The sequence below is a fragment of the Antrostomus carolinensis genome, unplaced genomic scaffold, assembly GCF_000700745.2.
Source record: "Antrostomus carolinensis isolate BGI_N321 unplaced genomic scaffold, ASM70074v2 scaffold23470, whole genome shotgun sequence".
NCBI lineage: Eukaryota > Metazoa > Chordata > Aves > Caprimulgiformes > Caprimulgidae > Antrostomus > Antrostomus carolinensis.
In genome coordinates, this window is record NW_010289393.1 from 3,926 (window position 1) to 16,273 (window position 12,348).

The following is a 12,348-nucleotide window of genomic DNA, read 5'->3' on the forward strand; positions in this document are numbered from 1 at the left end:
TCGGTGTGGTCGGGGGGGCGGCCGCCCTTACCCTCCGCAGCGGCAGAGCGAAGCCGCCGAGATGGATGACGAACCCGAACGGACCAAGCGCTGGGAAGGAGGCTACGAAAGAACATGGTAGGCTTTCCTCTTCCTTCCTCGCCGTCTTCTTGGTGAACGACGAGAAAAATGCCCCCTCTGCCCACTAACAGTCTGTTTTGCCCAGGGAAATTCTTAAAGAAGATGAATCCGGATCGCTGAAAGCGACCATCGAGGACATTCTTTTCAAGGCAAAGAGGAAAAGGTATTTCGTGTTGCCACGAGCCTGCTAATGATACTGGTTAGATCAATTGTAAGGACTTAAGTCATTCTGAAGCTGGGTCCTCTACACTGAGTAAGCCTGGCGGCATGCCTGCCATATATTTTTGTGCCCTTACCCTTCCAGAGCTCCAGATGCATGCTGCTTGCCTGCTGTTTATTAATCGTGCCAGAAAAAAATAGTAAAATTTATTTTTTACTTCAATCTTAAGACTAAAGGTATACGGGCTGGGTACCCCAGGTGCGTGCTAGCTAAAGAGGGGAGGTCGTGGTCTGATGAAACACCATGCAGAGCACTGCAACTGGAATTTGCGTTGTTTCAGAGAGAATCCTTCACCATTTTTTTAACATACAAATGATGCTTCAAGCTGGGTTTTGATATCATGGCACCAGATTTGTGTTTCAAATTGTTGTAAAATTTGCTAGGTGAAGTCTAAATTTGTTTTATTTCAGATTATGTTAAAATAGCTAAATTAAAGTGCCATTAAACCTGATAGTAAGAAATAGTTTTTGCTTGTTTGTTTGTTTTGAGAGGCATGAAATCTGTTTGTTTGGGGTTTTTTTCCAGTGTAAATAAGTGGCTGTCATTTGCTACTGCTTCATATTTGCCAGAAGTCTAGGACTTTTGTTTTAGGAACCATTCATTCATCTGCATCTTACTTAAATCTTTTTTGGTTTGTTTTTTTTTTTTTTTTTTAGACTCTATGAGCACCATGGACAAGTTCGACTTGGAATGGTATGTTAATGTCTTAATCCTTGTCTTATGTTCAGAATTACTTGAACAATGCCCAGTCTGAGGTACACTTTTGCTAACTTAATGTGCTTGAGTGCGAAGTTTGCATTTTACACTAAACTTTTTTTTAAAAAAAAAAACCAAAAACCAAAAAACATTCTTTGTTCATTGGCAGAGTAGCATGTGATGTATGAGTATTCAGAGGTGAAGGTTTGTCGTGTTTGCTGTATCAGGGTGTGTTTTACAACAGCAGTCTGCTCACACACACTTGCACTGTCGATTTTCTTCATGTGAAAAATAGGCATAATTTAAATAAGTTGAAAATGACATTACTTTACACAATGCTGAGGTCTTCAGATGAGGAAGTGAAGGTGCAAGCTATGCATATTTTGTAGCTTATTATGAGAGGGAAAAAACAGTGAGCATTTGTCAACATAGTCTTTTTTTTTTTTTCAATTTTGAAGGAAAAGTGGAAAACTTTTGAAGGAAAAGTGCTGTTGATTGCATAGCTCAATGTACCGAATTTTCCCTTTTTGAGGCAGGAACTAGTTGCTTTTTCAAGTAAATGGAATAATGAACAATTTATTCAAATATCTGTTCTGTGAGTGATTATCACTTATGGCGATAATGCAGATGCGTCACCTTTATGTGGTTGTTGATGGATCAAGAACTATGGAGGACCAAGATTTAAAACCGAACAGACTTACTTGCACTTTGAAGGTATTTCTGTACTCCATGTAATTTTCTCTTATTAATCCACAGTTTTTCTGTTAAAGAATGGCACTTTCCTGGGACTTGCTTGCATATTACTTGCATAGCCTCATGTCTTCTCTCATCCTTTGTTTCTGTTGCTAGTCTGTAATTTTCCTGGTTTTTGAATAGTAAATGTGTGTGACATTAGTTTGCCTTGCATGAGTACTTCTATACAGTAAAAACACTTTGTAAGGATATATTGTGGAAAAACACATTATAAAAAGTATGTGGAAATTAAGCTGAAGTGTTGCCTGTAATAAGGGCTGGAAGAACAACCTGATAACAGTAAGCATTGAAATGCTGTGTTTTGGTTATTTGTTTTTTTAAATGCTTTAGTGCTTTTTGGAGTACCTTAAACCTCCATTTGAACCAACAGTAATGTAGAACTTTTAATAGCTGAAGTGGTTAAAATAAGATGTAGCTAGTTTTTTGAAATGTACGTTGCATTGGTAACATGGGAGGAAGGAGAGGGCTGGAAGGGCTAGGGTGAAAGGAGGATGGAAGGGAAGGGCTCATTCCCCTTTTTCCCCAACTTTTTTTTTTTTTTTACGATTCTGGATATTGTGCAAATATCACCTACTGAATGCATGTGGAATAAAACTGTATTTAGTTTTTAACAGTCTTAACTTTTCTTTATAGTTATTGGAATATTTTGTTGAAGAGTACTTTGACCAAAATCCTATTAGTCAGGTATGTACACCCATTCAAGTAACAAGTTACTGAAAACTATTTTAAAAGTTAGTTTTAGTTTTAATACAAGCTAGTAATTTTTTTCAGTTGATGTGTTCCTTCCCATCCCTTCCTCATTAGTCTGGTGAAATTCTTGTTTCTCATTAAATTAATGAAAATAAAAACCCCTCTATTCACTGTTCCTAAACGTAAATTCTGACACAGAAGACTTAATTAATTTTTTTTCAGGTGTTTAGAATTTTAGAAAATTTATTTTTGTACCTTGTGGCAAAAGTACAGGAATGTATCTTAACTGATGCATAGTGTTGTGCTGATGTTGTTACATGAAAACTTGGATAGTTAAGCAATTCTGATCCATGAAGAAGCATACAGCAAAATATAGCAGAGGTATAAATCAACTTATTTTTAAACTTGCTAAGAAAAGTTTTACCCTTTTTTCTTTTTTTTTTTTCTTTTTTCTTTTCCTTTCTCCAGATTGGCTTAATTGTAACCAAGAATAAAAGAGCTGAAAAAATTACAGAACTTTCAGGTACGGAGGTGGTATATTTTTAAAAAAAAAAAAATATATATATTTGTTTTAATCTCTTGCATTGATGTAATCTACCCAGATGATACTGCTGAAAGTTAAGTTGTGTTAGCATAATATTTTTAATTTAGAAGAGAAGTTATTGCAACTTACCTGAAACCAGAGTCTTTATTTTGATCTGTTTTGATCTGGAATTGTCATTACATGCTTGTTCATGATCAAGTTTTACCCAGATTTTGTTTCCCCTATAGTTAATTTCTCACTCTGTTAATTTTGTATTTTATGACATCTCTGTGTTCTGTGAAATCTGACCAGATGTTAAGAAGCAAGATTTCTTTTGTTCCTGCCTTCTGTCACTAGCAATCCATGTGACTTCAGAGATGAAGTCTTAATTTTTTATCTTTATTCACCTATAAAACCTCAGAAACTTTATTGAAGAATTTGAGGATCAATCAATCGTTGAACAGTACTGTGAGGAGAACAGAGAAAAAGAAACTGTTTCTACTGAAACAGTTTGTGAGACACCTTACACTCATGTTGAGTGCTTCATGATATACAACAATGTTTTTAATCTTTTTGAGTTCTTCAAGTTTCTAACAAGTTTGAGTGCTTGTAAATATCTTTCTGTTAATACCTTGTTTTATCGTTTTCTACATTCTGATGAGGAGGTCAATTTCTAAGGAGAAATACAGAGTTATAAGTCATAGTTTGAAAACTGTTGTTCTACAAATACACTTCATTAAGTATATAGTTTAAATATTTAAATTCTTTTAACTTGTGATTTCAGATTAATTTTTTTTCACTTGTAGGTAACTCAAAAAAGCACATAACTGCTCTGAAGAAAGCAGTGGATATGAACTGCAGTGGAGAGCCATCTCTGTATAATTCCCTAAATTTGGCCATGCAGACTTTAAAGTTAGTATATACCTGGAGTTTTTTTATTTTCTTAGTTTTCCATAACCAGCATAAATCTGATTGTGAATTTCTGGAGGGGCAGAGACAGTATTTTTCACAAGTAGCATCTTGCATTGTGCTGACCTGTGTCTTTAAAACTAAGCTTTATCTCCTCTTACAATACAAACTGTTAAGAAGTTAAATATGGTAGTAGTGCAGAAGTTAAAAAATTAACACAAGATGCTTCTCTTTAGATGTGTACTTCTTATAAAAAGCAACTATTTTAAAATTAAGTAGATGATTTTATGTTGTATATGAATATGGCGATGAAAGATCTTGCAATTATTTTTTACTAGAAGACTAAAGTCAGAGAGAAGACAGAGTTAGGGGTTAAAAAGGGAACAGGAGAAGAAACAGCATTGAATCACAATAACCTGGTAGGAGTTTATCTATCTACTTTAGAAGGGTAGATTTTCAAGTGGAATAGATTTCAAAAAACTTTTTTTGTTATGTGAGGTATTGAGATGGGATAAACATTTGTGGAAGACTGTTTTAACAAGTAATTTTATCTAGAAACATTGACAGAACAAAGTCAGTGGTCAATGTAATAAATTATTTGCATGACTAGTTGAAAGAGAGTTATTCCATTAAGAACTAAAAGATGGTGGTTAAAAGTAGTAGATTTACACCCATAAACTTATCAGAGATTTTTATTTTAAGAAGTCAGGAAGACGTATTGCAGTGTTCCTAGTTTGAAGGTGAATTTTACCTGTGAGAGTAGTTAAGGTACAGGAATAACTTAAGCATTAGAGCAAACAATCAGATAACAACTACACTGTTAAATACTGTATTTTAAAGACTGGAAAGGTTTGGCTTTTGGAAGATTAAATTCTGGTGCTGAGAGAAGGATCTTATCACAGTATTCTGTAATTTGTAGGGAACTTCATATCATGTAATCTTCTGACTTTACTATGTTAAAGTCCTTGTAAACTTTAGCATACAGGTAGCTGAGTTTACAGAAGTAAATTAACTATATACTTTCTTTAGGCACATGCCAGGACATACAAGCAGAGAGGTTTTGGTAGTCTTCAGCAGTCTGACGACATGTGATCCAGCCAACATCTATGATCTGATTAAGGTACAGAAGTTAAGTTTGACTGCTACATTGAACATCCAAGCTATTAGGCTGGAAACAGTTGCAATGTCATTGACAATTAATTTTAATTTAAAACTTTGAACTTTTTTACTGTTTTCTGTTCTGCATATTAATTTGAGTGTGCTTTCTTTTTCCATTTGAAGTGTTTAAAAGCCGTTAAGATCAGAGTATCTGTCATTGGCCTAAGTGCTGAAGTTCGAGTTTGTACAGTACTTGCCCGAGAAACTGGTGGTATGTATCTGAAGTTCTGTAGTTACACTACTAACACAAGTTCAAAGTCAAAATTAAGTAACTAATTTGTCATATATTCATTAATGCATTTTGATATTTAAGGATGAATATTCTGTTGTGCTGGCAGGAGATTTAAAGGTTTCCCAAATATACAGAATACACAGAATTTTGTGAAATTATTATCAACTGGTAGCTGCATCTCTAGAGAGAAGAATTACCTCTTTTTAAACCTCATGTTCCACACACAAATCTGTATGATGTGAAATTGAATTAATATAACATGTTAATTTCAGTTACTATAGTGGTAACTCTTGCAATATCATTACTGCAGTGTAATGTTGGAGAAAAAGCTATGGGCCTCTGTATATAATTAAACTTTCTGGTGTTACTAATTTTAAAACTTGTCATTTTCAGTAGCTTTAACTACCTTTTTTTTTTTTTTTTAGGAACAGGGTTGGCTAATTTTTTAATTTTTTTTTTTTTACCTAAGTAGTTTTCTGTCATTTGGAGAATATGTTTGTATATCTTACCTGCTCATAATCTGCGAGTAAGGCATTTCTTTCTTCATGACAGGAACATACCATGTTATTTTAGATGAAAGTCATTATAAGGAGCTGCTGCTGCATCATGTTAGTCCTCCACCTGCCAGTTCGAGTTCTGAGTGCTCACTTATTCGAATGGGTAGGATATAGTTTTGTTAAAGTCCTAGAACAAGATTTGTGGATCTTGTGTCTTTTTCTTTGTTTGCTCTTCTAGGCTAAAGCCACACAAATGGTTAGAAGCATAATAAAGACATTGTACAATTGTTTTTTTGTTGTAACTTTTATTTTGCTAAATAAATATCAATTTTCTTGATGTTGTTTCTGCAAAGTAGTCAGCTTTTAAATAAAGTTTAGAATTAAATAAGACACATTACTGACATGCATCTAGAAACAATGAGGTGAAATTATATTGCTTGTACGGTAATTGGTTTAAATATGATGCTTAAAAATGAGGAATGAAAAACTATATTTTGTTTCTCCCTCTTTTTTTGTCCCTGCAGAAGGCACCTATTATAAGTTTAATTGACTGTATCAGCCATCTGTTTGACCATGTAGTGCATGTTTGTTAGCAGCACTTTTGTGGTGTTCTTTCAACAAATGGTTTGGGTACCTTTTCTCCTGGTGTGTTTCTCAATAAATTTAAGCCTGGAGTTAAACCAGAATAGGAACTCTAATGCCATGAATTAAGGCATAGATTTCTCCCTTTCATCCACCCCTTTTCACAGATAAGAATGTATGTATTTTCATGTGTAGATTTACATACTGAAGAGATTTACTTGTTATAGGTGCAGCTGGAGCAGCAGTCAGGAAAATTAACTACCCACTTGACATGAGCTGTAAAAAATAAGCGGTAGAAAGGATGGTATCTGTTACAGCATCCATAAAGTGCTATAGTGTCATCTATCATATACTGCTCTTGGAAGGTGAATATATGCTTGGTGTCTGCATATAAAAATATTTTCCCCTTACTTACAAACTGCTGTTAAAGTAAACATTCATGTGGTGCTGTTTCTACTTTCCTGCCATTGCACATCGTTTTCTTTTTAGCTGTTCTTCAAAAAGGGTTCCAGTGAGCTTCAGTTAATATGAAGTCTATGAAAAAGACTTTTTCAGTTGGGGGAAATTACAGTGAGGGGTTTATTGGTGGATGTAGGTGTAGACCTCCATATGGAAAGGTATAGAAAGAATTTGATACCTAGTAAGTGTATTACTTCTTCTGTAATAACAAACAAAAAAAGAGATAGACCTTAATGTTTAGAATCATCTTTGAGCTTCTCCATTGAATTAAGAAACTGAAAGATTACTTGTATGTTTAAAATTGGTAATATCGGATGTTTTTCTCTTCAGGTTTTCCTCAGCATACTATTGCTTCTCTATCTGATCAAGATGCAAAGCCATCCTTTAGCATGGCGTAAGTAGAGCTGATTAGAATTCAATGAGCTGATTAGAATTCAGTTATAATTAGTCATATTTAGAAAAGCTGCTTTTCAGTGAAAATGTTGCAAAATAATGTGAAAAAAAAAGTAGTGTCTTGTGACTTCTCAGAAGAATTTTTATTGTCATTTGCACATCCATTATTTGGCCATAGTTGTCTGTTAAATATGCTGTTTAAGATTTACATTTAATATTTTTTTAAGGTAGTAAATGACTTCTAGTTGTGTTGTGCATTGATTAGAACACAAGGGTGCTACAAGGTATTAAAAGTAATCACTACCATTTTTACTTGCTTTTCTTGATTCAAGTATTTTTATCATTCTAAAGATAATGATGAAAATTGAGGGTATTATTTGGAATAAAGTATTTTTTATCTGTTTACTGTGACTTTAAAGGGAAGTTTAAAATAGAGGCCTCATTTGATTAATTTACCAGTGCTCTTCTCAATGAAAGAATCATAGTTTTCAGGGATTATAGAGGAGTAAGGAAACAGTGTCTGCTGTTTGAAAGAATAAGTGCTAATATGCATCTTAAAGTCAATAAAGAATATTTGTGTAAGTAGAAGTACTAATGCTGTTATCTTTCATAACTTAATTTTTTAAATTTATATTGGCTCCTGTATGTGAGAAAATTTGTTCTTCCTTCTGTTTTTGTGGGAAAATGTGGTTACTGATATCTCACCCTTTCAGTTATTTTCTAGCACTTCCATCCACATTGCATAGAAGCTACTTGTTAAACTGTTTGTTGTGAGAATTATGGAGTGTTTGTAGTTATGTAGTGTTATGGTGTTACCTCTTTGGTATTAAATTGTCTCTCTCTGCTCTAGGCAATTGGAAAACAACAGCGAGCCAGGTCTTACGCTGGGTGGATATTTCTGTCCTCAGTGCAGAGCTAAATACTGTGAACTTCCTGTGGAATGCAAAATCTGTGGTGAGTAGCAAGAAAAGGTGAATGGATTAATTATGAGTTAGTGGTAAGAGAGTTAAGGGGTAGAAAAATTAAACTATACTTAGGAATTAAAAGCCAGCTCTGCTTTAAAAAGCCTACATTCCTGTGTCCTGGGATGTCAGCTTGTACAAGGGACTTTTAGGACTATATCTGTAACAGTAAAGCTGTATCATATTCTCTAGTATAAAGTTATAAACTAAAAGCCCTAAAGCAAAGCAGGGAAGAAGGGTAATTCACAAATGAATGGTAATTATTTCCTCAAGAATCCTGATTTAACAGGCACACTGGTATTTCAGACTCCTCAGTGCAAGGCCGTGAAGATAAGGAGTGCTGTGGAGCAAAAGGACAGAATTATCCCCTCACCTCTGGCACTGTGTGGATGAAAGGTTTCAAAGTTGAACCCGAGGGCAGGCTGCACAGTAACAAATGAAAGGCTATACAGTTGTAAATGGAAGCCTTTTGGTCTTGCAAGTGTTAATGGACTGTGCAACCAATGATGCCTGTCCGGAGCCCCTATTAATGAGGGCAGGAGGGAGGATTAGCATTTTTTATAGTATTAATGTTGTGTGAGCAACAGCAGTCTTCCTATTAGCTTCTACAGGCGTATGACTAAAGTATTATCAAGATGCATGTATTTGTCAAGAGGATTAAATAATTATGGTATGGGGTCACCTTGTTGTAGTTTCATGTCAAGGTTTTCATATCAGCATGAGTTTTGTTTCAGCAAGGTAATAGTGTAACTGGAGAAATCCTGTGTATCAGCAACAGATTCTCCACAGCACTAGCAGTCAGGAGAGCAACAGCTTGGAAGTTTACACTGCATGTGAGTGAGTGATGAAGATGTTTCAGCCAGCCCATGTCCCAGCTAACACTAGCCTGTTGTCACGGTTTAACCTCAGCTGGCAGCTGAACCCCACACAGCCACTCACTCCATCCCTTGTGGTGGGATCGGGGAGAGAATGGGGAGGGTAAAAGTGAGAAAACTTATGAGTTGAGATAAAGACAGTTTAATAGGTAAAGGAATAGCCATGCACATAAACCAAGCAAAGTAAGGAAATCATTCACTACTTCCCATCAGCAGCCATCTCCAGGAAAGCAGCGCTTCATCATTGTAATGGTTACTTGAGAAAACAGATGCCCTAACTCTGAACGTCCTCCCCCTTCCACGTTCTTCCCCCAGCTTTTATTGCAGAGCACATCATATGGTCTGGAATATCCCTTTGGTCAGTTGGGGTCAGCTGCCTCAGCAGTGTCCCCTACCAACTCCTTGTGCACCCCCAGCCTTCTTGTTGGTGGAATGGTGTGAGAAGCAGAAAAGGCCTTGATGCTGTGTAAGCACTGCTCAACAATAACTAAAACATTCCTGTGTTATCAACACTGTTTTCAGCACAAATCCAAAACACAGCCCCATACCAGCTACTGTGAAGAAAATTAACTCTGTCCCAGCCAAAACAAGCAGACCCGTGTTAGCTGAAACAGGGCTGTGGCATGGCTTCAGCATTATAGCAGGCTGCAGTAGAGCTTTGTAGTGCGGCACCATTTTAACTGGGGATGTGAAATGGCAGAACCATCGTTGCCAAAGAGAAGTTGTGCATTTAGATTCAATCAGAATCAATGGTTGCATTTTGTTTATGGCATGGAGATGAAAAACTTGATAACTTTACAACTGTGCATTGTAAGTGTACTCCTAAACACCGAATTCAGACTTTTAATTGGTAAAACGAGGAATTTGCTTGTTCTTTATATTTGGATTTAATTCTGGAAAGGATTACAGGTTTGGATTATGGGAGCCAACGAAAAAGTGATTTTATGTTTTTTAATTCTTAAAAGCTCTGAACCACTGAGTAATTAAAAAAATCTTTTCTCCTTTTTGCTTTGTTTAATACTGAAAGTTTTTCAGTAAGTCCTCTCATAATGATTTTGACGTCTCTTTATTTGCAGGTCTTACCTTAGTGTCTGCACCTCACCTGGCTCGGTCCTACCATCACTTGTTTCCTTTGGATGCCTTTCAGGAAGTTCCCGTGGAAGAATATCAGGGGGAACGGTATGCAGATCATATCAGTGATAATGAGTGTACTTGTGGACACTGTAATTTTTTTTGTTGTGAAAGTAAGAATAGCTGGCAGCAGCTTCTTTGCTGCTGGAGACGCTGTTGAATATTTGGAGGCAATAAGAAATATTTGTAGTTCCCATTAACAGGTTTCCCATGTGTTCACCTGAATAGCTGAAATAATTGCCATAAATTGTTACTATGCATGAGATCTTTTTTTAAACACTATTTTACACAATCCTGACATTTTTTTTCAGTTAAAATGCACAATTTTGCTTTTAGGTATTGTCAAGGCTGCCAGGGAGAAATGAAAGATCAAAATGTAAGTATGTTGAGCTGCATTGGAATTTGCAATGAGGAGTGTCAGAAGTGGAGGTGATCCTTTAGTGTAGTCTCTGGAAGACCAGAAAAATATTTGTGGAAGTTTATCTTGGGGTTAACTAGAGTTCTCTGTCATAGAGTCATGCCTGTTAGACTACAAACGAGCTTGGGTAGGGATTTCCTGGAAAGTTGCATAAATAACGTTTCACTCCTAGCCATTTGAAAGCATCTACAGTGACTTGAGCTCAGCCCTTTGGACATACTTTCTGTTAGAAACTTCAATTCAGTTGGCTTTCTGTGATATGAGCAATATATTTAGTCTGTTTACACTGTCTTGATGACACAACTGTTGCCCTAATGTAGTGGTGTGACAGTGATAATTGTTTTCCTAAGTAGTCTGACATGTTTTTCTATCTTTTCCGCACAGGTTTACATTTGTAAAGTGTGTCAGAATGCATTTTGCGTGGAATGCGATTTGTTTGTTCACGATTCTCTTCACTGCTGTCCTGGCTGTATTCACGAGCAGCCTGCTCCCATATCTGTATGATTCTCTGTAGAAATTGTTGCATCTACACTGTTCCTGCGTAAGTCTATTATGTTTATTCAGCCATAGCTTTCACTGAGGCACCTCAAAACAAGAAGGACCTAGATGATGACAGAAGGATGAACACTGGCTTGGGAGCAAACTTTAACTTTTACCTAATCTATTAATGATTTTGTTACTGTTAATATATTCCTGAATTATCTATATCTGATTTATTTTCTTTTTTCTTGTCTGAAAAGCTCTGGCTTTTTCTGGATGTTATTGTGAGTAACATGTATATTTGTAAATGTGAAAATGATAAAACTGGTTTGTATGATAATATGGTTGTTTCATTATTTGTTGAAAAAAAAGCCCTGAAAATATATTTTGTATTTCCATGTTGTAAGCTCTTAGTTTTGGTGGATGATGGAATTCTGTAGATAAAACTATTTTTTGTAAGAATTTAACAAAGGTCTTTCCTAGCAATTAGTTGGAGGACATTTCAAAGCACTAATTTCAAGTATTGTGGCTATTCACCTTGGCCTTCAGTAAGGCAACTCCAACACAGCTGTTACAAGTGTGCTGAAAACATGGTTTGAGTTTTAGTGGTACACCTGAAACTAAATTGAATTCTATTACTGCTGCATCTGTAGCGTGATTTAAGTTTCACTTTCTTGTAAGAGTCTAAGGTTACTGAAAGGTAATAAATTTGCAAAGGTGTAACAGCTGAGTTTATAGAAACTACTGTTTGATGGACCCAGTATTGAAGACAGTGACGCTATTTTGATCCCAACACTAGACCGAATTAGCAGAACTGCACATCGTCGTCTCGCCTTGGCTAAAGCCCCAAAGCAACAGACAATAAGGTGGGGGGAGAAGGGGAAGCATGTGTCCTTATCTGAACATTGAAGAATGAAAATTGAGACAAATGCAAGACACTCTTGCCACTTTATAGTGTCTGCACAAAGTGTGATTGCAGTTGGAACTTGTGAGAATGTAACATGCTGCACCTCAGTAGGAGGAGGTTGTGATGTGCAGCATCTAAAGCAGTACATCACATCTGGTTTTCTGAAGTCATCTTGTGACGTTTGTAATACATCCAGGGTAACTCAGTTGCTGATGCTGATGTATCTGACTTAATTTTTTTAAGTTGTGAGCTTTGTTGTCAGATCAGGAACAGCAATAATCTAACATAGCCACTGAATCTTAAAAGTGCAAACAAACAAAAATAAACCCCTATATTAAGTTAG

General features: G+C 35.9%; 1 protein-coding gene across 1 annotated transcript; it reads left to right on the forward strand.

Moving 5' to 3' along the window:
• The first annotated feature begins 61 nt into the window (after nt 1-61).
• LOC104526775 (general transcription factor IIH subunit 2) lies at nt 62-11,122 on the forward strand. Its single transcript, XM_010170327.1, has 15 exons — nt 62-117; nt 206-283; nt 997-1,033; nt 1,664-1,750; nt 2,423-2,473; nt 2,948-3,002; nt 3,809-3,914; nt 4,941-5,031; nt 5,193-5,280; nt 5,854-5,961; nt 7,170-7,233; nt 8,083-8,186; nt 10,146-10,248; nt 10,537-10,576; nt 11,003-11,122. Exons 1-15 carry the CDS (start codon nt 62-64, stop codon nt 11,120-11,122), a joined length of 1,188 nt encoding a protein of 395 aa, XP_010168629.1.
• Nucleotides 11,123-12,348: the final 1,226 nt, after the last annotated feature.